The following is a 22427-nucleotide window of genomic DNA, read 5'->3' on the forward strand; positions in this document are numbered from 1 at the left end:
TGCCAGAACTGTGGAGACTGAAGTGGGAGGGAGTGGTATATGAATGGAAAGATGGCAGCATGAGGGATCTTCATGTGATAGAAACGTTCTGTTATCTTCAGAGTTAGTACAAGATTGTGCACCCACACTGCAGCTTCACAAAATCTGTACCGCTGCTGCACATGACGCATACCTGCACTGCAGCTACGCGCACACACACATGCATGCACGCACGCGCACACACACTGAGTAAACTGGTCTGGATGATACCTATAGTATAGTACCAATGTCAGCATCCTGGTTACTGTGGTATTATAGTTCTGAAAGAGGTTATCTACTGGGGATGTCTTTCTGTATGCTGTGAATGTGTTGCTCTGATTGGTTGATAAATAAAACTCTGATTGGCCAGTAGCAGAGAGGAGAATGCTGGGAAGTGGAAGGCTGAGTCAGGACTCACCAGTGAGACACAGAGGAAGTGAGATGTAAAAGTACCAGTAAGTCACAAGCCACGTGTCAACTTATAGATTAATAGAAATGGGTTGATTTAAGATATAAGAACTAGCTAGCAAGAAGCCTGCCACGGCCATACAGTTTATAAGTAATATAAGTCTCTGTGTGTTTATTTGGGTCTGAGCGGCTGTGGGGCTGGGCGGGACTAGAGATAACTCCAGCTGTAGTTATCATTAGAGGAGACTAGATAAAGAAGACAGGAAATTTCTGTATTCTGTGCCACTGTGTGTGAATCTATAAGATTCTCAAAATCAAAAGCTTAAATTTGGGGGAAAAGTAGCATATGGACTACATCAAACCATAGTTCACATGTAGTCCGGACTACTAATGTGAGACCTGATGGAGAGCACTCTGAACTTAATCTTACCTCCTGATTTCTCACTACATGAGGGTGAGGAAACATCCTATCATCAAGGTCAGTGTCGTTCGAAAATGATCATGTCGACACATCAGCCTGTTCCTTATGAGACTGTTGAAAGATCTTTGGGGATTCCTTCCGGAACAAAAATAAGCCTGCCTTGATTTCAGCTAAGCAGTTCTGAGTTAACTCACTTGGGGCAGCGTCTCGATGAAGGGGTGGATGTTGGCCTCCTTGGCCGCCCTCACGATCTCATCCTGGGACACGACTCGGCTGTTGTCTCCATAGGCGATGTTCTCCGCGATGCTGCAGTCGAACAGGATGGGCTCTTGGGACACAATGCCAAGCTGGGCTCGGAGCCACTGGACGTTGAGTTTCTTTGCTTCTTGACCATCTAGGAGCTAAAAACAAAAACAAACAAACAAACAAAAAAACAGAAATCCACAAACTATTAGAGTTTTAAAAGAAAAAGGAAACAATCCTAAATAGCAAGCAACCAAATCATGTAGAGGGTTGTTGCAGTGTGCACCAGCAACTGTGAAATGCCAAGCCTCATGTCTAATGTCAACATGCTGAAGAAGGACAGCATGGTTAGCAGAGGGACTCTTAGGACAGGCGTGTCTTGCTGTGGTCTAGAAGGTAAAAAACCCCTTAGCCACGTGTCTTTTGTCTTGTCTCTATCTGCCCTCCACTAAGCATCTCTGCCGTCTGCCTTTAGGATGCCTGCTTCAAAATGTGACACTCAGATCTCCTGTCCCTCGAATAACCTTACTCTGTCAAGATGACTCTCCTTGCTCCCCTAGAAAAAGAAGAGTAGATCAGTAATATAACCCTAGATTCTGGTTAGAAACCCTGTTCCTTTTATTCTGTGAAAGCTGCCAGTCTTAAACTTTCCCCATATTTTTGTGTATGCATGTGTGTATGCACATGATCATGTGTCTGTACACATATGTATATGTCTGCACATGCATGTGCTAGAAGTTGAAGCTGGGTATCTTCCTCAACCATTTTCCACCTTATTTTTTGAGCCAAGGTTCCTCGCTGAACCTGGAGCTCACCAATGTGGCTAGACTGGCTGGCCAGTGAGCTTCAGGGGTCCACCCCTCTCTGCCTCCCTAGTGTGGGACTGCAGACAAACACCTCTATGCCAAACTTTTTAAATTCATTATTTTATTAATCTTTTGCATACAATATATTTTGACCATATTCTTCCCCTTTCCCAACTCCTCCCAGCCAGCCCATCTCCCTAAATATCCAACTTTATGTGCACACAAGTGTACAACCTCTCTCTCAGAAAACAAGCAACAGAAAATGAGGATCAAAACACCCAGTAAGACAAAACAAAACGTGCACGTACGAAAAAGCAAAAAGCATGGAATCTGTTTTGTGCTGGCCAAGTACTTGTGGGTGTGAGGCAAGTCCTGAGGATTGAACGTTAAGTCCTCACGCTTGAAGAGCAAGCATCCTACCTCCTGAGCCTTCCCTCTAGTGCCAACCTCTACACGTGCTGACCATATCAGTCAGAGACAGATTGTCACTTGGGGAAGACACCAAAGGCCATAAATCTATGATAAAAGCCAAATGTGAATGAGCTGGAGTTTAAGAGTTGCTGTGGGATGTTCTGTATGGCAAATGTGTTGCTGATTAGTCAATAAATAAAACACTGATTGGTCATTGGCTAGGCAGGAAGTGTAGGTGGGACAAGGAGGAGAATAAAGCTGGGAAGTGGAAGGCTGAGTCAGAGACACTGCCAGCCGCCATGATGACAAGCAGCATGTGAAGATGCCGGTAAGCCACGAGCCACGTGGCAAGGTATAGATTAATAGAAATGGATTAATTTAAGCTGTAAGAACAGTTAGCAAGAAGCCTGCCACGGCCATACAGTTTGTAATCAATATAAGTCTCTGTGTTTACTTGGTCGGGTCTGAGTGGCTGTGGGACTGGCGGGTGAGAGAGATTTGCCCTGACCGTGGGCCAGGCAGGAAAACTCTAGCTACAAAGAGTCAATGTCAGAGAGCCTAGAGTTCAAGGTTAGAGTAATGAGGCAAAGTAGAAGGCAGTGGGGCAAGAAAGGTAGGCACATCCCTGTTCTAAGAGTCTGTGTTAAGTCATCAATTCTGCGGTTGCCTTTGGGTTTACTCTTCTCTCTCTGAGAGTTGCCAGCTTTCAACTTCCCCTTCTCTTTTCTCCCAACACAGGATAAGAATCCAACGGAAAGCAAAGAAGAGATCCCGGAAGGTGAAGTGCCGCAGAGAGCAAAGCCTTGAGGAGAATGAGTTCTGCTGGTAGTTTTGTTCCTGTTTTGCTTGCTGTGCGTGGAGGATGTGGCCTCCTTTCTGCCTCCAGAAGTTAGCTCAGTTTTGCTTAAGAAGGTTAGACTGTGACAAATGCTCCATTGGAGGCCAGAAATCAGTCCTGTACCCGTATTCTTAGTGCATGCAACACTTACATTTCTGGTATTCTTCCCCAATGGCCCCATATATTTATTGATACAGGTGCCAGTTTAGAGTTTACAGGCTGTGGTCATTACACCAGGTAGGATTTGGACCTTCACTTAACCGTTAGTCTGATCACATAAAATACAATCTTGAATCAATTTACTAAGAAAGTGTGCTCACCACTGTGCCGGCCATGGGGTCGTAGAACCGCTCGAGCAGCTGGACCACTGTGCTCTTCCCGCAGCCACTGCTGCCCACCAGGGCCAGCGTCTGGCCCTTCTTCACCTCCAGGTTCAGCCCCTGAAGCACCGGGATGTCGGGTCGGGTGGGATAGTTGAACACGACTTCATTAAACGTCACACTTCCTTCAAACTTATCCTAAAATTTTTACAATATTTTTTTATTAAATTGATCTCATAATCATTGGAAATAAAAGTAGTATTTCAAGGAAAGTTTACCAAAGACAATAATAGTGAAACATGAAATGCCTATTCAGTGTAGTGATGGCACCAGATCATGCTGTGAGCAAGTGCATTATGATAGAAACTGAAGGTGAGTGAAGGCTAGACCAAAGTTACCAAAAGATGGGCTATCAAAACACAGTTTCTAATTTGTGAAAAGTAAACACTGAGCCAAGGGCTTAAGAAAGCAGCAGCAGTGTCTGCAGTGGACTATATGCATAGACCTTCTTGTAGAAATGACTAAGCTATTGTCAAAATTATTTCATTTCAGTATATCCTCATTTTTCTTATGTAAAGTTGTGTTAAAATTTTAAAATGCCAAAAAAGTTGGTGAGATACTAGCCACATAAATATCACAACTATGCTGCATATTTGACAGATCATGTAGCTGTGATCCAGCAGGAAGAAAGCCTTTAGGATGAAGCTCTGTCATCTGAGCAGAGGAAACTTACAGGCCACAGCCCTTCTCCACTGTAGCTGTCAATCAGAGGCTGTCTTTCAAACAGGCTGAATAAGTGCGCAGCAGACAGCTTGGCTTTTGCATAGTCTGGAGCAAACGAACTGGCATGTCCGAGCGCCACTGCGCCAAACACAATAGCTGAGAACACCCTGGATGGAAGCACAGGTGTTAAAATTAGCCCCATGGCATGCAAAATCCAAAGAGAAACTTTTAACTAATATCTGCATATCTGCCCTTCAACTGTCATGTCCCCAAGCCTGCACACATTTCTGTGAGATTCCAGTAAAAACAGCAAAATCTAGAAGGGAGGCAAGACCCACTGTCTCAGTCTGTTTTCTCTGTTCACCTTCCAGCAGTAGGGACTCTGGCTCTGAGAGTTAATGTGACCTTCCATAGGTTTTCACTTTCCTGGAGTGGCTTATAATAGAATCTCACTTGTGATCTCAACTCACTTTAGTGGCCAGGAATGCCCTTTGTAAGACTGAGAAAACCCAAAGCCCAGAGTACCAATGGGCTCAACAAGTGGCAGACTGGGTGACGCTGAGTACTGCATCCCAGTTTCTGGATTTGACAATCCTGCACCACATGTGATAATAATCCCTGAAATAAATACTTTTCATTAGACATACATTTACAGACCATTTTATCTAACAGATGCAGGATATACATTCTTAGGAGTTCATGGAGCTCACTCTGAAATGGACCAGTCTTACATTCAAAAGAACTGAAATCTCCTATCTTTTCTGATCACAAAGGAGCGAAAGGAGATGCCAACAATAAAAGACACTTTAGGAAATTTATAAATGCCTGGAGACTGAACAAATGCTCGTAAATGAACAGTTGTTACTAATGAAGTCAGAAAGGAAATAGTTCTGAAACAGATGCAAGTGCAAACACAGCCTATTGCAACTTGTAGGTTGCAGAAAACTAACACTAGGAAGAAACTTTATCAGTGAGTGCCAGCATCTAAAGAAGAAAGGTTTCAAATAAACAACCTAAAAATCATCCCAAGACTTAGAAAAGCAAGAATTAGGGCCTAGAGCATGGCTCACTGGGGAAAAAAGTCATGTTCCACACAAGCCTGTAGGAGAGAACAGACTTCCAAAAATTATCCTCTGGCCTCCATACATGTGCTGTGCTGAATACATAATACATTCTCACATTCTCTCTGTCTCTCCTCACATATACATATACTACACAATAATAATAAAATAAATAAAAAGGAAAATCATGAACAAAACAAAGTAAAAATTAGAAGATCAGAAAACAATAAATGGGAAACAAAATTAGTACAAATAATAAATGAAACAGAGTTGGTCCTTCAAGAAAATTAAAGGAAAAAAAACCTTGAACTAGATTAGCCAGGAAAAAAATAGAAGATCCCCATAAGTATAATCAGAGATAAGAAACTACAAATGGATCTCATTTTCAATAGGTACAAAAATAAATAAGTAAATAACGTTGGAATAAACTTGGCCAAAGAATGGAAAGCCACTGTAATGAAAACACTGGTTTTGGAAATTGAAGAGAATAAGAAAAGAAAAATTCTTCCATGTTCATGGATTGGAAGTGTGTTGTGTAATGCTCATATCACTCAAAGCAATCTACAGATTTAATGCTGTCAATCACCACCAAAATACTAATGACATTATTCACAGAACTATAAAAAGTCTTTAAAACACATGGAACCATACACACTAGAATACAGTTGAGCAAAAGGAATAAAGCATAAAACAGACCCATAAACCAAGAGATACAACAGACATCCTAGAAATAAACCCATGCATCTGTAACAAGTAGCTTCTCAATAAAAGCCTGAAACAGACACTAGAAAAAGGGCAGCCCTCATAATAAATGATGCGGGCAACCCTGGTGACCACACACAGAAGACAGACACTTGACACCCGCCTCTCACCTACTTAGGGGAAAGAGCAGGTTTGCCAGACTTTAGTCAGACATTCCCATTCCACAGTCAAGGCCATGTTTGGGCTATAGAAAAGTAGCAAGCTACTTAATCTAACCCTGTTCTGAGTCTGTGAGCATTAACAATTTTCTAGTTACATTCATACAACTTTCTCTGCTTACATTCTATCCCAAAGAGGCTCACATGTGCAACCAACCTCATGTTTTGCAATCAACTTCACAAGCTTGATGAGTTTTAGAGCACTTGATGATGGAACTCTGCTTGGTGTAGTGACCAGGTCAGATTTCTGTGCCCACTAGGGTGACAGCTCTAGAAAACTAACCCCTTGATCACATCTTTGGACAGTAAGTTTTTCCTATGCCATGCCTTTACACAAGCCTATCAAAACCAGTATAAAATCTTAATATTTTTCAAAGCTACTTACAGAATGACATCTTTGAAGCGCATATGTCCATTCACAATGAGGTAAGCACCAAATCTAAAACAGCCGGCATAGGAAAAGTACATAAATGCTTGTGAGATGCTAAAAGTGATGCCATAGATATGTGCCATCCGCACCGAATTCCTGAAAAGCAAATTCATTTATTCATAATTAATGTTCATGACCATTATCCAGCCTCCCTTCCTCCCTGTCTAGCTACACAGCTTAGCCTGGTCAGCCTGGGCCACACTTCTGCCTTCTAGGGTATTAGGTTAAGTAGGTAATTCAATGTATTTCTGACTTACACAATGAAAAAGTCTCTATCATGAAAAGTTGTTTAGACAACCAAATGCAGTAAACAACATGCCTAGCACATGGTGGTTTTGAAATGATAACTGCTATTATACCTTATTTAATAATTCAGATATTCAAACCATATTATATAATAATTATGTCAAAAATACCTAGGATGCCAATATTAGAAATAGCATTGTAACTCTCTAAAAACAACTTATTCACATATTCTTATCATGGGTTCTGTAACAAGCAACAGTCACATGTTAAACTCCTTTCAATTTCACACAAGTTGGACAGTTGATGTTTGTATAGATATACGTCCAAAGTTCTCCAAGCTAGATCCTGCCAGCCCTGTACACAATTTGTTTTACACTATTTCTAATTAGAACGGTTGCTACACTTTATAAGATTTCTAAATCCACCCCCAGTAATTTCCTTACTCTTAAACCAGGAAGTATCTAGTGGAGGAAATTCACCGTACTGCTGATTTGGGTTGTGTCACTGGTATATTATGACCCTGATGCTATCCTGATTTGGTTAGTGTAACTTGTATACTGTGACCATGGTGTTAGGCTAATTTGGGTAGTGTCACTTACTGGGACCATGGTGTTGTACTGATTCAGGAGGTGTCACTTGCATACTGTGACCATGGTGTTATGCTTATTTGGGCATTAACTTGAATACTGTGATTATAATGTCACACTTAACACTATGGAGCCATAATTTTAAGTTATGATCAAATTAATAATTTAACTTTTCATTCTTGAAGTTAAAAATACATCATAAGATAATGGGGTAATGGTGCACATACACATCAAATATCAAATAGATGGAAAATGGTAGCTGTGTACTCTTTAGCATTATGGAATTATACACAAGTAAAGAACCAGAACATGTTGCAAATTTCAACGACTCTTGTTCAGATATGCAAGTGTTCAAAACTACTGATTCTGTAAGTCAGGTATGGTGGCACATCCTTATAATACCAGCATGTCGTAGGCTGTACAGAAGGATCATGAGTTCAAAGTTAGCCTGGATTGTATAGCAAATTGTAGGTTAGCCTGGGCTACATGGTAAAATCCTGTGTGTGTGAGAGAGAGAGACAGAGAGAGAGACAGACAGACAGAGAGAGAGACAGAGATGGGGGAGGGAAGGCTATCCACTGCTGTTCCAGTCCACACATTGTGCTCAGTTTTGTCAGTGTGAAGGTGATTTGTTTACAAACCAGGCCATGATGGAGACAGGTAGAAAACAGAACATAGGGTGTTCTCAAATGAGCCAACTATAAACCAATGGAAGAGGCTACATGTCTTTTTCTTCAGAGCACAGGTTGGAGCTGGTCCGTGTTTAGAAGACAAGTGAGAACACAGCAATAGAACTCATACTTAAATCAGCCTATATACTCAAGAGAATAAAGATTTGGACAACTTCTTCAGAGAATGCTCATCCTGAGCCACTCAGCTGGGTTACACCACAATGACTAAGTTTTTGTGCAGACCTTGACACCTCTTGGCCGTTAGAGACTTAACTCCACTATGTTCACAAGAGAAATGAGAATTGAGTCCTGGAACTTGATGAGATAATTATTAGAGAAAGGTCATTATTGCTCAGATCAGAAATTTTTTTTTTTTTTTCGTTTTTCGAGACAGGGTTTCTCTGTGTAGCTTTGCGCCTTTCCTGGGACTCCCTTGGTAGCCCAGGCTGGCCTCGAACTCACAGAGATCCGCCTGGCTCTGCCTCCCGAGTGCTGGGATTAAAGGCGTGCGCCACCACCGCCCGGCCAGATCAGAAAGTTTTAATGTTTTTAGGGGACAGCAGCATAGTTCTGAGAAAGCTGTAGTTATGCAGAAATTATGTGTTTATTACCTGTAGGGTCCATGTAATTTTTCAACATACATTGATTCAAATTTTCTTTCCTGGGTCAAGGATACAACAGTCCGGATGTTTTCTATTGCCTCTGTTGCAATCTATAACAGAAAGGTCTCCATTAGAAATGCTACTTTTATTTCTGAGATGAAAAATATCTGTCAGATGTACTCCGGGGGTTAAGCCAATGAGTCTTAGATTTCTTCAAATAAAAGCAAAAGGCAGAATACATTCTTTAAGACTAAGTCTCCAATAAAACCAGTTTTGGGGTTGTGAACAGTAGAGCAGCTGTCTCTGGATTCTCATGGAGGCTAACACCTGAGGGCCAGAATGGAACATATAGCCCTGTCACCAGGCAGTCACATGACTGACTTCAATCATAGCCCTTTAGTGACTTTGTGGGTCTACAAGACATGATTAAGCAACGGTTTCTAGGGGTCCATTGGAAATGGTGGTCATTTTCACATGGGCACACTACTTCTTAGACAAGCTGTCTACACACAAGCAGGGCTCCAACTGGAAATACGACCCTGCTTTAAACTGCTATTTAAATGAAGGAATCAGGCCTGATCTTTGAGGCAAGTACCTGTTGGGAGGCCCTGTGGATTCAGAAGGGGAGTCATCATTTGGGGAGCAGATCTGAATGCAGATGTTTGAGGAATGAAACAGATGTGCAGGGCGGCTTACAGAAAATACTGCCTGTTGACCTGAGAGACAGAGACAGAGAATGCAGTGTGTGGACCTGAGAGACAGAGACAGAGAGAACACAGTGTGTGGACCTGAGAGACAGAGACAGAGAACACAGTGTGTGGACCTGAGAGACAGAGACAGAGAACGCAGTGTGTGGACCTAAGACACAGCCAAAACACTGTTGCCTGCAATGGAAATACCTCCTTTATGTCAAACCACTTTAACCCAAGCCAACCAAAAAGTTTGTTGTTTTGTTTTCAAGTCTTATAGCCAAGGTACCCTTTGAGTATTGTCTGTGATTAGCTACTGAGTCTAAATCATGGTTCTATAGGCATGTTACCTAAATTTGCCATCAACACCAGGAATATCAGATCTTCAATTTTATGATTTTGTTTCCTCAGCTTTAACATTTCTATTTCAACTTTCCATTGTAAGCCGTGAAAGATATCTGTTACCTTAGGCTAAAAAACTTTATCTTTTCAAATGATAAATAATCTAACAAAAATGTCGCCACATTGAAGGACACAATCTCCGTTAGCCTCAGGACAACCCTGTGGGATAGTGTTACTCCTGCTCTGACAGATGAGGAAGGAGCAGAGACGGCTCCCCACAGGCCTGAAGCCTGAGAAATAACTCGCGGCATGAGGACTGCCGGGTCACCAGATGCCAAGTCTGCTCTCAGCCAATTGCACTGTGCTGCTCTATCTATTTTGAGATTTGCATAAGGAGAAACCAGTTGTAAACACGTTTCTTGATTTTCTGGTCATGGATTAACTTTGTAGTCTAGCTTCTGAGCTCCTGAGCTCAGTAAAAGGGATCTAGTCAAGACACCCAAGATATAAATTCATTATTTGGATTACAAGGGACATGCTGGTGGAACTAATTAGTAGAATGTGTACATATATTATGTTATATTTACAGGATTGCGTTACAAGTATAAATATGATTTGTGGCTATAATCTTATTTTGCTTCCTCCTCCTACTGCACAGCAACAAATATCCTAAGCTTTCCTTGGAAAATTGAAATGGAACTCTCCCAATATATTTTATCCACTAATAAAAATTTGTACCCAAGTAAAAGAGCATTTCTTTTTGAACAGGTGATGGGAAGGAGACCACCCAGGCTCCCACTCTCTTCTTTGATCCCAATCTCATGATGGCGCTCCACCACGCTGGAACTCAACGTGGACCACACTGGAATTAAACTGGCAGCCATCCTCCTCCATCTGCCTTCCAAGTACCGGAATTGTGAGTGAACACACCACACCGGAAACTCCATTCTAACCCCAGTGCTCTCAGTGTGAATCAACAGTTGGTACAGAAAACAAAATTGAACCTTGACTGAATTGTCGGAGATGAAAACAGTTTTAATCTCTCACATTTTTCAAACCTATCATTAGATTGCACCGCAAGCCATTCATCTGATCCCCAGGATGACAGCTTCAGGAAGTTTATGAAGAAACCTGGACAGCATCATGCATGTAGTCTCATTTCGTCGATGTAGAAAGGCTGCTGGAACTGGATTTTTTTTTCCAGCATCATACAGTATGAACAGAAGGCCAAGACTAAGAACTGAAAGGTTTTGTCTGTCCAAAACACTAATCAATTCTCACTGCCTTACTTCTGCCAACATTTTGGTAATTTTCATTGTTATCAAAATATTAACTCTCTCAATAGAGTCATGATTACTATGTTTGGTAGATTCAAGATGTTTTTATTTGTGTAATTTGTCTAAGGAAAATTTATTTTCATTCTGATAATTTTCTCTTGACGAATGAGGATGAACTCCAAGATGGTGGGAGAGGGGAACAAACCAACTACTTTTCATTTTTTGTTTGTTTGTTTGGTTAGTTGGTTGGTTGATTGATTTGTTTGTTTGTTTATTTTTCAGGAGTTAGCAATGGCACACAGAGTGAAGAAAATAGTACCCTACAGTACCTAAAGACTGTACATAAGAGAGTGTTCAGCAACTGGAGACACTCAAGAATGAAGTCCAGGACCCACAACACACACGTTCCCAGGAAACTCTGGGTACAGGGCAAGATCATGTGCAAATGACAAGTGTTCTGACTGAAGAAGCTGGCGAATACAAACCCCATGGAGTGGCAGCCATGGCCAGTTGCAGGAGGAGGGGTAGATATCTCTGGACAGGACCTGTTTAGTGGCAACATGTCCCACTGTAACCCTAGTCTTACGGTTTGTTGTTGTTGTTATTTGCTTGTTTTATTTTGTAATAGTGTATTACCATGAGGCCCAGAATAGCCTCGGACTAATGGCAATTCGCTTGCCTCTAACTCTTGAGTGATGAGCATACGAGCATGGGCCACTGCAACCAGCTTTAATCTTACCCTTTCACGTTAGACACTCATAGATAGACAGTCACTCAGCATCAAACCTGTCTCCCCTTCAGGTAGAGACACTGACTTTCCCACCACACACAGCTGTAACAAAGGTGTTCAAAGTGATGCTTGTGAGATAATGTTAAGGCTGGTGCTGTAGGAACCATCAGTTTATACTAACCATCTGCTTTCCCCCCTAAGTTTTCATTAAACAATGGTGTTTATGCTGTGGGATGGTCTGTATGTCAAGTGTGTTGCTGATTGGTCAATAAATAAATCACTGATTGGTCAGTGGCCAGGCAGGAAGTATAGGCGGGACAAGGAGGAGAAAAAACTGGGAAGTGCTAGGCTGAGGCAGAGAGACACTGCCAGCCGCCATGATGACAAACAGCACGTGAAGATGCCGGTAAGCCACGAGCCATGTGGCAAGGTATAGATTTATAGAAATGGATTAATTTAAGCTGTGAGAACAGTTAGCAAGAAGCCTGCCACGGCCATACAGTTTGTAACCAATATAAGTGTCTGTGTTTACTTGGTTGGGTCTGAGTGGCTGTGGGACTGGCAGGTGAGAGAGATTTGTCCTGACTGTGGGCCAGGCAGGAAAACTCTAGCTACAGTTTATACCCATAAGAACAGATATGTCCATGAACACAATCTACACCTTACCATTTGAATGTGTGTGCATTACAAATCAAATGTCTATGTGTAGATTCAGACATACTTAAATACCTATAGAGAGTGAGGTGGTGAGAGCTTTGGCTTGGACTTGCTTCCTGTCCACACCTCTACATTTGCAAAAAATGAAGGGTCTGGCTCAGCAGGTCAGAGTTCTTGCTCTGAAAGCACAAGGACCTGAGTTCTAATATGCAGCATCTACATAAGAAGCCTGTCACACCAGTGTGTGGAGGCAGAGTCAGGAAGATCTTAGGAGTTCACTGGCCAACCCCTCTAAGCAAAATGATGGGACCATCTATCAGCGAATAGGCAGAAAGCAATAAAGGACCACACTCAATGTGCTTCTATGGTCTTGCACACTTGGCACTCATGTGTGCATGTGTGTGCACACATACACATGTGAGGTAGCATTATCATCTGCCTTACAGAATGACTGTGAAGTATGTAGTGTGGCTGTCACACAGTCTCAATTTTCACTACACATTGGAATCACAAAATAAAGAATTACTGCCACCTGGTGGCTGCTAACTTTAACAATAAAAAAACAGTAGGGGCTGGGGGCAAGTATAGGCAAAGAGACTGATCGTGAATAATCCACTTCTATCCTGTGCCTTAAACTCTTATCTATAAAATAGTGACATTTGTTCTATCAGTGACATCAGGCTATATAGTCAAGATGAAATGCATCTGGGAAAATTTGGAAGATCTCTATAACAAGTTCTGTCTGGAAGCTGAAAGGTCTACATGATCCATTTCATTTTCAAGTCCTAGGCATTATCAATACAGTAAAACATTTTGCACAGGTTGAACATTTCAGTTTGTGAAAACAGTAAATGTGGTCATTCCAGCAAGGCACGTCTACAAGCAGCACTTCCGTTAGCTGAAACCCACGTAGCTCACCTTTCCAGCAGCTTCCAGTTCTTTTTTATCTCTCTTGGCATTTCCAGCCAACATTTTCATTTCAACAATTCCCGATACAGCAATGAATGGAACAACCGATAACAGCAAAAGTGTCAATTGCCAACCGTAGATAAATGATATAATAATGCCGGTTCCAAGGTTGGCTGTGTTCTGTGCAATTAAAGCCAACCTGGTCCCCGTGGCCTTCAAGAGAAAAAGAGTAAGGCAGCTGGGTGAAGTTCCAAACCATGGGTTCCTGTCTTAGGCTTCCTACTCAGAATGTGAAGGGTTTCACTCTCTCGGCAAATCCATGCTTGTACCTAACTCATAAGGCTCAACAGATTTCATTCTCATCCCTCTAGCCCATGGGATCACCTACTGTATGGATAAGCTGTGAGGACACATACTTTTTGAAAGGGGAACCTAACCTCAATCCCAGTAATTTAAATAAAATTTTGGTTCAATTGTTCAGGCAGAAATGTACATTCTTCTAGAAACCATGTTACCAAGTATTCACCTATAAGACCATTAACCGCAAAACATACTAAGGTTGAATTAGTTGTTTGTACAGTTCAGAAAACCAGGGCCACTGTCATGAACATTGCTGTCACCTCTCTGGTGTGCCCCTTCTTTTTTCTTTTACTGTGAAATGAGCGAACTTTACCGGGTAGGGAAGCTGGCCAGGGAACAGCCTTCTCTTGAGATAGCAATTGGCTCAAGCTTGTGTGTGTGACTTATGAGCTACAACTAGAGTTACGGAAAGGACTTTCATTTGATGGATGAGGTACAGATATACATCCTTCCCACAGATGGGAAACAAAGAAGCTTCTAGTTCTAATTGCTATTGATTGTCAACCAGGAAATGAGCCTCATAAAGCCAATGCTGAGGAGACAACTCAGCAAACAGACAGAAGGAACCTGGGTCTCTGATGCCATTTCTGAGCCAGTGGATCAATCTACTCTGATGTCTGAACTTTCCCCTTGCTGTTCAGGTCAGTTTCAACTGGATGTTCTGACATTTCCAACTGAAAGTTCTTTTAAAAATTTTTTAGGGCCCTGTACACTCCAGGCAAGCTGTCCACCACTGAGATATCCCCCACACCCCAGCTAAAAGCATCTCAGTAGATGGAGCAAGCATGCTTGCTTTATTAAGGAACAGAGCAGAAGAATGCAGTCTACATACTCCTTGGACTTGAGCAGCATCTGTGGCGAGTCTTGTAGAAAGTGCTCCAGTACTGTTTCTATAATCATCAAACCAGCTCATGTCCTGTGGAATTAAACACCTTTAAATTAGCCCACGATTAAGGCCAACAGAAATAAAACGACATCTCAGAGCTTCAGTGAGGAGAAATAGCCACACTCAACGCTGCTATTGAAATTCAGGGGAGACCTTCTGCACACAGTGGTGGTCCAGGTGCAACCTTGAGCACCCCACTCCATACGCACTAGGCTACATGTCCTGACTGCCCCCCATAATAGAAAGGGACTCTAGTCAGAGGTAAGGAACAGATTCACCTGCCAGCTCCACCCAAGGCTGGACTCCTATGGATGTTCCATCTACCAAGTTGTCACAACTTGCACTGTGGACACCTCTGCCTTGTAGGGTGCTCTTTCTCATTGAGAGACAGGCCTTCCTTATAAATTGTAAACAGGGAAATTAAATGTTGACTTTTTGCTATACTTTTGCTTTATGTTGTCTAAACAAGGATTTTAAGAGTATCTTAGGTATGACATGATATCTATCTATATATGCTATATATATATATATAGTATCTTTTACTTTCATATAAAGTTATTTCCCCCAAATAGCAAGAGTTTGAAAGGTCCCCAAAAGAACTCATCAATTCAGATTGCTCAAAATATGATGCCTGTTGTGTGCCCGGTGATGTTGTGTGAGCAGGGATGTGACCAATTCAAGTCAATTGGCTCCCTCTAGGATCTTTTCTCTGAAGGTGGAACATAAGTTTTCACATTTCCCACATACCCCATCCCAGAATGTGAACTTATGTAATAAGTCACGTTTCAATGAATTAACAAGTGAATCAATGTGAAAACAGAGATCAAAGCAAAACATAGCTCAACTTCTAGCATTTGGGAAAGCCTGGTTAGATGGTCAACTGTGGTGCACAAACACGAGTGCTACCAACCACCTCCTTTGAACAACGGCACCCTACCATCACCAAATACTGACCAATGTCTGCAAAGAATCCAGGGAACAGGTACAAGCACTGGAAATGAGAGTGTCCACATGGAGACAGACAGTTGCAGAAAAAGCCAAAGAGCTCTTGAAAAGCCTGCTCCATGAAGACCCTGGGAAGTCATTGGCTATTTCAGGACTAGGGCAACTTCTAGGACCTAGGTCATTCTTAGCATGGAAGTCTGGGAGGGGAAATACGACCCTTGGCATGCCCACCGCAGCAGGCAGTCTTACATCTAAACACCAGGTGCCACATCCAGTCACTCACCTGCCGTAGCATTGCTTTAAAGGCCATGGACCGCAGCTTTGTGGTGAGGATCTCGCCAGCTTTTCCAAATGTAAAGCCCTGCAGGAGAGAAAAAAGCTCAGGTTCCTTTTATTCTCATCACTGTCCTGACACAACTATACGCATTCACATTGATTTTACATTATCTGTATGTTGATCGACTATTCAAAGAACAAAGGCCAACTTAAAATGCAGGCACTGCTGAGTCAGTGGTGTGTGTTGGAACTGTAACACTGAAAACCTGTACGTGTCCTATTTCAGCTTCTCTCTTATTTCAACAACTTTCGAGGGCAGCATCAGTAACCAAGATCCCGTATTGAACTGGAATGCTTGGCATGTTCCTAACACTTTCAACATAATGAAAACAAGAAACAAAATTCTACAGAGAGGCACACTTCGGCTGCTGTGCTGTAGAAAGAGGACATCCCTCCTCCCACTGGCACAGCCCCACCTGCTCTGGCATTAGCCAACAGTTAGGTTTCACTTCCTCGCCAAGCCTCCTTGCCAGACCATTTTCCTCTCCCTAACAATTGTGTCCAAGCTGGAGAGTAGCCCAGACATCCAGAGCCGGGCTTGCTTCTGGAGCACGTGGAATGATCACGCTCCAGTAATGCTATGAGTGCTGGGGCAGGCCGCGGCGGGCACTTGTGAGTGTACACGGCCGAACTCTTGACTAAGCCAGGAATGGCTGTGCGGGGTGCAGCTGCCTCATGGGTTCCTTATGTAGGACAGGCCTGTCCTCACCTGCTCCTACAGCTTCCAGAATTCCACTCCCCAATGAACCCGGGCTTAGAGGAGCATCAGACCTCCAAGGCGCTCCTAACAAGGCAATGATTTCCAGATAAAAATCTCATCTTACTGTTGCCTCTGGTTCCATAATGAAAACAGAGAAGCACACTGGGCATGACTAGCTACATTCTGCTGGCACTCTGGATTGTCTTTGAGAAGCCTGTCATGCCCACTGGACTGAGCACGGCTTGGGGAAAGCTTAATTAGGTAGAAAAGAAAAACAGGCACCAAATTCTTGTTTATTTGTTTGAGTCAGGACATCACTGTGTAGTCCAGGCCAACCTCTAATTTGTGATTCTTCTGCCTCAGCTTCCTGTGTGCTGGGGTTATAGATATGTCCCACCTGCCTGGTTTGACTAGCTTTTTCTGGCCAGATCTATATTATAGGAATGTAAATGTATATTCTAATAGTTCATCAGTTAGGAAGGAAAAAAATTCAAAGTTACTTGATATTGGGAAAAGTAATAACAAAAATAGAGGATGTTATTCTATTGTTTGTTTTCAGTTTGCAGCAAATGAGCCCAAGTCTCCTGCTGTGGTGATGACTCCTTGCCAAAGACACACTTGTAGCTTGCATACTTGCAGCTTCCCGGTCAGGGAGTGTGCCCTCTAGTGTGTCTTGCCCCCACTGGCTCTTCAACTCATTTTAGTGTGAGGATCTGGAAGTTTGGTTAGGTCTTTATTAATTTCTGTATTCACCAACTTGAAGAGCAACCGTCCCTGCTTACCTGAAGGAAGAAAGTGAAGAAAGAAAGGACTCCCAGGCCCAGGAAGAGCAGGGAGAACATGTTACACTTCTGCTGTTTTACTGCATCATCCCCGGGGCCAAAGACCTGGAGGAGAGCATCAAAACACTCGCATGAATGGCTGGATCCAACTTCTCACTCCTACCCTAGACAACGGCTTGAAGGTCACATCTGTGAAAGTAGCTTTTGAATATGTGGAGTTTACAAATTGCAGTAAACGACAACTAGCCTAAGACTGACCATTTTAACCATTACTAAGTGTATAGTCCAGTGGCGTTACATATATGCCTACTGTCATATAGCTTTTCTTCCATTGCCAGCATGTTTCATGATCCCAATAAACAATTCCTTGTTCTCCTTCCATGTAGGCCCTGGAGCCATCTTGACTTTGGAGACTATGGGTCATAGGTTGAGCACAGCAGTGCGCTATGAGATGTCCTTCCTCTTCCTCTGTCCCCTAGCCCCAGCCCTCAACCTTCCCCTCCTGGAGCTTACTTGGACCAGCCTTCTCCTCTCCCTTATCCCCATGCTCTGTTTTTAAAACACTTATTAGTATTTGACACATTATAAAGCTGTATTTTTTGTTTGTTTGTTTTTGGTTTTGGTTTTTCGAGACAGGGTTTCTCTGTGTAGTTTTGCGCCTTTCCTGGGACTCACTTGGTAGCCCAGGCTGGCCTGGAACTCACAGAGATCCGCCTGGCTCTGCCTCCCGAGTGCTGGGATTAAAGGCATGCGCCACCACCGCCCGGCATAAAGCTGTATTTTTATTTGTGTGTTGTGTGTGTGATCCCAAAAGAAGGTAGCTGTCATAGGTACAACTTAGTTTATTTTGTGAACTGTCTTTCCAGTACTTGGATCCTAAAAATGTGCCTGCAATCCATGCATCTCTCAAACTGCAAGAAAGCCAAGGATTGCATTATGCTGAAATTTAGTAAGATTCAGAGGGTCCTTTCTAATTTTTTATTGTTTGTTTGTGGTCTTAATGTAGATCAATGCCCAACATCATGAGACTAATACATTTCAGCATATTGGAGGACAATTTGTTCTTATCCAACAAGTCTCCCCAATAACAGAGGATGGTTAAGGTGTTTACACAACACAAAGACAGACATTTTGGATGACTTTGTACACACACCCCTCAATGGATTTGAGGCTGGATTTGATGGTTGGATTTGAGGCTGCCCAACTGAGCAGACACTCTGAAGTGCCCCTGCAGGGTCACCTATGTGCTCTCAATCCTCAGAGGTTCATTGAAATAGGTCTGTGCCTAGAACCTGGGCTCACAGTAGGCTAGGATATGAACTCACCTTCTCCTCCATCCTGACCCCTCCAGGCCTGTATTCCTGTGAGCCAAGTGCCAGCCGCTCTATGAATAAATGCGAGCTACCACCTGACACAGACTTTACCCACGTGATGACAATTAGAGTGTCTTCTTCACTGACTTTACACTTTGTAAGTTCACCAATGTTGTGTCAGGACGCTTCAAAGGCTACTCGTTTTCTCTTACAATAAGCTTGACTTTAAAAGGGAATTAAGGGCTTTGGCTTAATTTAATTTGAAGCTACTTCGTCCCAGAATTGGTGAGGCTGAGCTGAGCAGTAGCTGATGAGCTGTTTTCGTTCAGGTTGCCATGGGACGTTTTCAACTTACAGCTATCATCTCTGAGAGGATGATGGAGATCGCTGGCTGGAGGGCCCCGTTGACAATGGCACAGACTGTCCCCACCACAAAGTAGGGCCACTCCGTTTGATTCAGTTTCAAGACTTTCAGAAAAGACACTGGTGGCACATTTGCATCCTGGAACACATAAATATCAGAACAAGCTGGTGACACCACCATTTGGTGTTGTAGACAAAGGGAAGGCATGATTATTACCCTCAAATATTATGCAGACTAAATGCAAAAAAAAAAAGTCCCGTCCTTGACTAGAGAATAAAGGCCAGTGCCTGCTGATGACATGGGGGTGAGCATGGACCTCACACACAGGTGAAATTTCCATGCTGTGGCTAGCTGTCTCTGGTCTGCAGCTGTGAGGCAGCAGGATCAAAGTTTCAGCACTGGGTCCTTGTGACAGCCAGGGCAGGGCCCATGAGCTGAGCTGTACCTTTCCCATCCGTGTATAATGCTATAGCCAGACCTCTTTAACAGTGATGCTATCAGATCAAATGAGGTCACAGACACGAACAGTCCACGTCCTATCAAATGCAGAACAGCATCATTATCAATAATCAAAGGACAGGGGCTTGGCCTCCTTACTCTGCCCAGTACTGCCAAATTAGTCCTAACCCCTTTCTCATTATCATATACTGATCCCAGGACTCATTTAGGACTGCCTTTATTTTCTCTGGACTACAAAGATGAATATAATATTTGGGTTTAAGATTAAACATCTCAGCACAAAGACTGTATTTTATCTGTTTTTCCCTGGGAAATCCATTTTTAATTGCCATTTGTTTAATTCACTGTCAAATACATTTAAAAATTGGATTTCCTTTTCTTTAGAGAAGCATGCGACCCATGGTAAGAACCACGTATTCGTCCAGGCTAAGGATTTCAAGAGCAAAACTCTAAGGCAAAGGCTTTATTAGAGTAGAGAACAACTTACGAGTTCATGGGCATCTGCATCCAGCCTGTGTTGATGAGCTCGTGAACCTTTAAGACTTTTTTTGGTAGAATTCCTAAATATGTGTGTTTTCCAGCCATTGGGGGCCATGCCACTGGCAGCCTTTGCTTCACTTAGTTCAACTTCAAGTTCTTCTGACAGGCTCTGGCTTCCTGACATCTGTACGACAGATAAGACATTAAATAGTGTGTGTGTGTGTGTGTGTGTGTGTGTGTGTGTGTGTGTGTGTGTGTGTGAATCTTGTATGCATATCCAAATGAATAAAATCTACAAGTTTAGAATAATAAAGCAACTACGTGTATCAAGATTTTTACTAAGTTGAGTTAAAACCAGGTTGAGGTTTGAGAGCAAAGAAACATCACTAAATTGTGCATCCAGTGAATCCTCAGGGTCACCATGGTTCTGTCCTCCATCTCTCCAAATGGACCAACAAGGAACTGGAAGAACAAAACAAAACTCAACAGCAGACATGGTGAGGGAACCAAGGGAGAAACACTCCCAGGCCCTGAGAACCCCAGAACTGGCAGATACAGCAGAGATAATGTCAGTGTGAGCCCTATTCACTTAACGGGGATAATAGCAAGGCCCAATTTGGCTAAATTTGGTAGCACTATTGCCAAGCAGTTCCATATTATTTTCATTTAATCATTGTGGACCACCAGTTTGAAAATGTATAGGTTTTCTTGGGAAAGAAGGTCCAGAGAATATGATACAAAGAGTTTAGAGCAATCTGATTGTCTCCCAGGCAAAGTCCTTGTAGTAGTGTGAGGTCATTCTTATGGGTGAAACCAAAGTGGGACCGGTAAGGACACAGGGTTATTTCATTTGAGATTCCCACATGTCATCATATCGCCTCACTAATAATCAAGTCAAAACGAAAACTAAAATGGATTTCAAATACCATTACTGTCTCTGTTTCTCTCCCAGTTGCTGTAATACACTAGTTAGGGAGAAAGAATGGCTTTAATGGGCTGACAAGTCCAGGTTACAGTCCATCCCAGCTAAAGCTGGAGGAAGTGGCTACAGTGCACCCATGGTCAGGAAGCAGAGAGCAATAACTCAATGACACTTCTGAGTCCGGGATCATCTGCCCAGGGAACGGTTCCACCCACAGTTAAGATGGGTCTTCCCACATCATTAGTGAAATCAAGATGGCGTGCTCCAGACGCCCATCTTCTTCTGGGCCGAGATTCTGTCAAGGTGACAACATTACCCATTGTAGTTACATATATTTTAAAATAGAAAGTGATAAAGAGGGTTCACATAAAACTGAATTATAAAACTTTCTGCCATTTTACTCTTTGGGGGTGTAGCTAGAGTTTTCCGGCCTGGCCCACAGTCAGGACAAATCTCTGACACCCGCCAGTCCCACAGCCATTCAGACCCAACCAAATAAACACAGAGACTTATATTGGTTACAAACTGTACGGCCGTGGCAGGCTTCTTGCTAACTGTTCTTACAGCTTAAATTAATCTATTTCTATTAATCTATACCTTGCCACGTGGCTTGTGGCTTACCGGTACTTTACATCTTCCTTGTCCTTATGGCGGCTGGCAGTGTCTCTCTCACCCAGCTTCCTGTTCTCTCAATTCTCCTCTCTGTTAGTCCCGCCTATACTTCCTGCCTGGCCACTGACCAATCAGTGATTTATTCATTGACCAATCAGCAACACATTTGACATACAGACCATCCCACAGCATGGGGGATAAAAAAATTTCAGTAACTACTCTGTGTCAAGTTCTTTAAAAAACAGTAACAGCTCAATAAGAGATGATCCAAATAATAATCCATCCTTTAAAAAACAAACTTAGGTCCTTAGAAGATGAGCATGTTACTAGCTGAGCTACCGTCCCCAGCCACTGGTGCACTTTTTCAACACATGTATATAGTCACCATGATTGGTAAGGGTGATTGGCATATTGGTTACCTCAAAAATGATAATTTTATTGGAGAGATTCTAAGTCCTCTCTCCTTGTGCTGGGAATATAGCTCAGTGGTGGAACGTTGACCTCACATAATAAGGCCCTGGTTTCAAGTCTCACAACTGAAAAGGAAATGATCTCTCCCAGCTATTGGGATGATGTACATGACTCACTGCTGTCGATCATAGCTACCCTACTGTGCTCTAGAATATTGGCTATTTCTCCCCTCTGTCTGCATCTTCTGAACCTGTCAGTCATATCCCTGACATTCCCTATCACTTCCCAGTCTCTACAAACCATCATTCTATTTTCTTCTTCTATAAGAGCATCATTCGAGCTCTCATATTTTAGCGCCAAGTACTTAGACATATAGCAATGGCTCACAGTAGGTTTGCTAATCCAAATGTGGGACTGATGCTCAGCAGGGCTGAGAATTGTCAGGAAACTGAGGAAATTGTTAGTATTGCTGTGATTTGTGCTTGTACTGCAAGGTTTAAGTAGAAAATAAAAAACTGGAACAAGCTAAGTGTTCAACTTTAGAGAAA

General features: G+C 42.6%; 2 protein-coding genes across 5 annotated transcripts in view; one reads left to right on the forward strand and one right to left on the reverse strand.

The window, feature by feature from the left end:
- Positions 1–11679, forward strand: part of Crot (carnitine O-octanoyltransferase) — an 86974-nt gene extending 75295 nt beyond the window's left edge. Inside the window, exons 21-24 of one of the 2 annotated variants that reach the window (XR_008214680.1) lie at positions 3046–3219; positions 10505–10652; positions 10805–11041; positions 11296–11679. The gene's annotated coding sequence lies outside the window, so the exon portion shown is untranslated. Of the gene's footprint in view, positions 1–3045; positions 3220–10504; positions 11042–11295 lie in introns of both variants that reach the window. The other variant, XR_008214679.1, reaches the window with a different exon arrangement.
- The window catches only part of LOC128100136 (phosphatidylcholine translocator ABCB4), a 74200-nt gene that overhangs the window by 4015 nt on the left and 47758 nt on the right, over positions 1–22427 (reverse strand). For all 3 annotated transcript variants that reach the window (XM_052722263.1, XM_052722260.1, XM_052722261.1), the window contains 11 exons: positions 19942–20118; positions 18987–19133; positions 17319–17423; positions 15784–15861; positions 14502–14585; positions 13319–13522; positions 8715–8815; positions 6555–6695; positions 4199–4355; positions 3466–3663; positions 1042–1248 (listed from right to left, as the gene is read on the reverse strand). In XM_052722263.1, coding sequence (XP_052578223.1) covers positions 1042–1248; positions 3466–3663; positions 4199–4355; positions 6555–6695; positions 8715–8815; positions 13319–13522; positions 14502–14585; positions 15784–15861; positions 17319–17423; positions 18987–19133; positions 19942–20118 — 1599 coding nt within the window. The remainder of the gene's footprint in view (positions 1–1041; positions 1249–3465; positions 3664–4198; positions 4356–6554; positions 6696–8714; positions 8816–13318; positions 13523–14501; positions 14586–15783; positions 15862–17318; positions 17424–18986; positions 19134–19941; positions 20119–22427) is intronic.

The sequence above is a fragment of the Peromyscus californicus genome, unplaced genomic scaffold, assembly GCF_007827085.1.
Source record: "Peromyscus californicus insignis strain IS unplaced genomic scaffold, ASM782708v3 Scaffold_6__1_contigs__length_162567912, whole genome shotgun sequence".
Taxonomy (NCBI): Eukaryota; Metazoa; Chordata; class Mammalia; order Rodentia; family Cricetidae; genus Peromyscus; species Peromyscus californicus.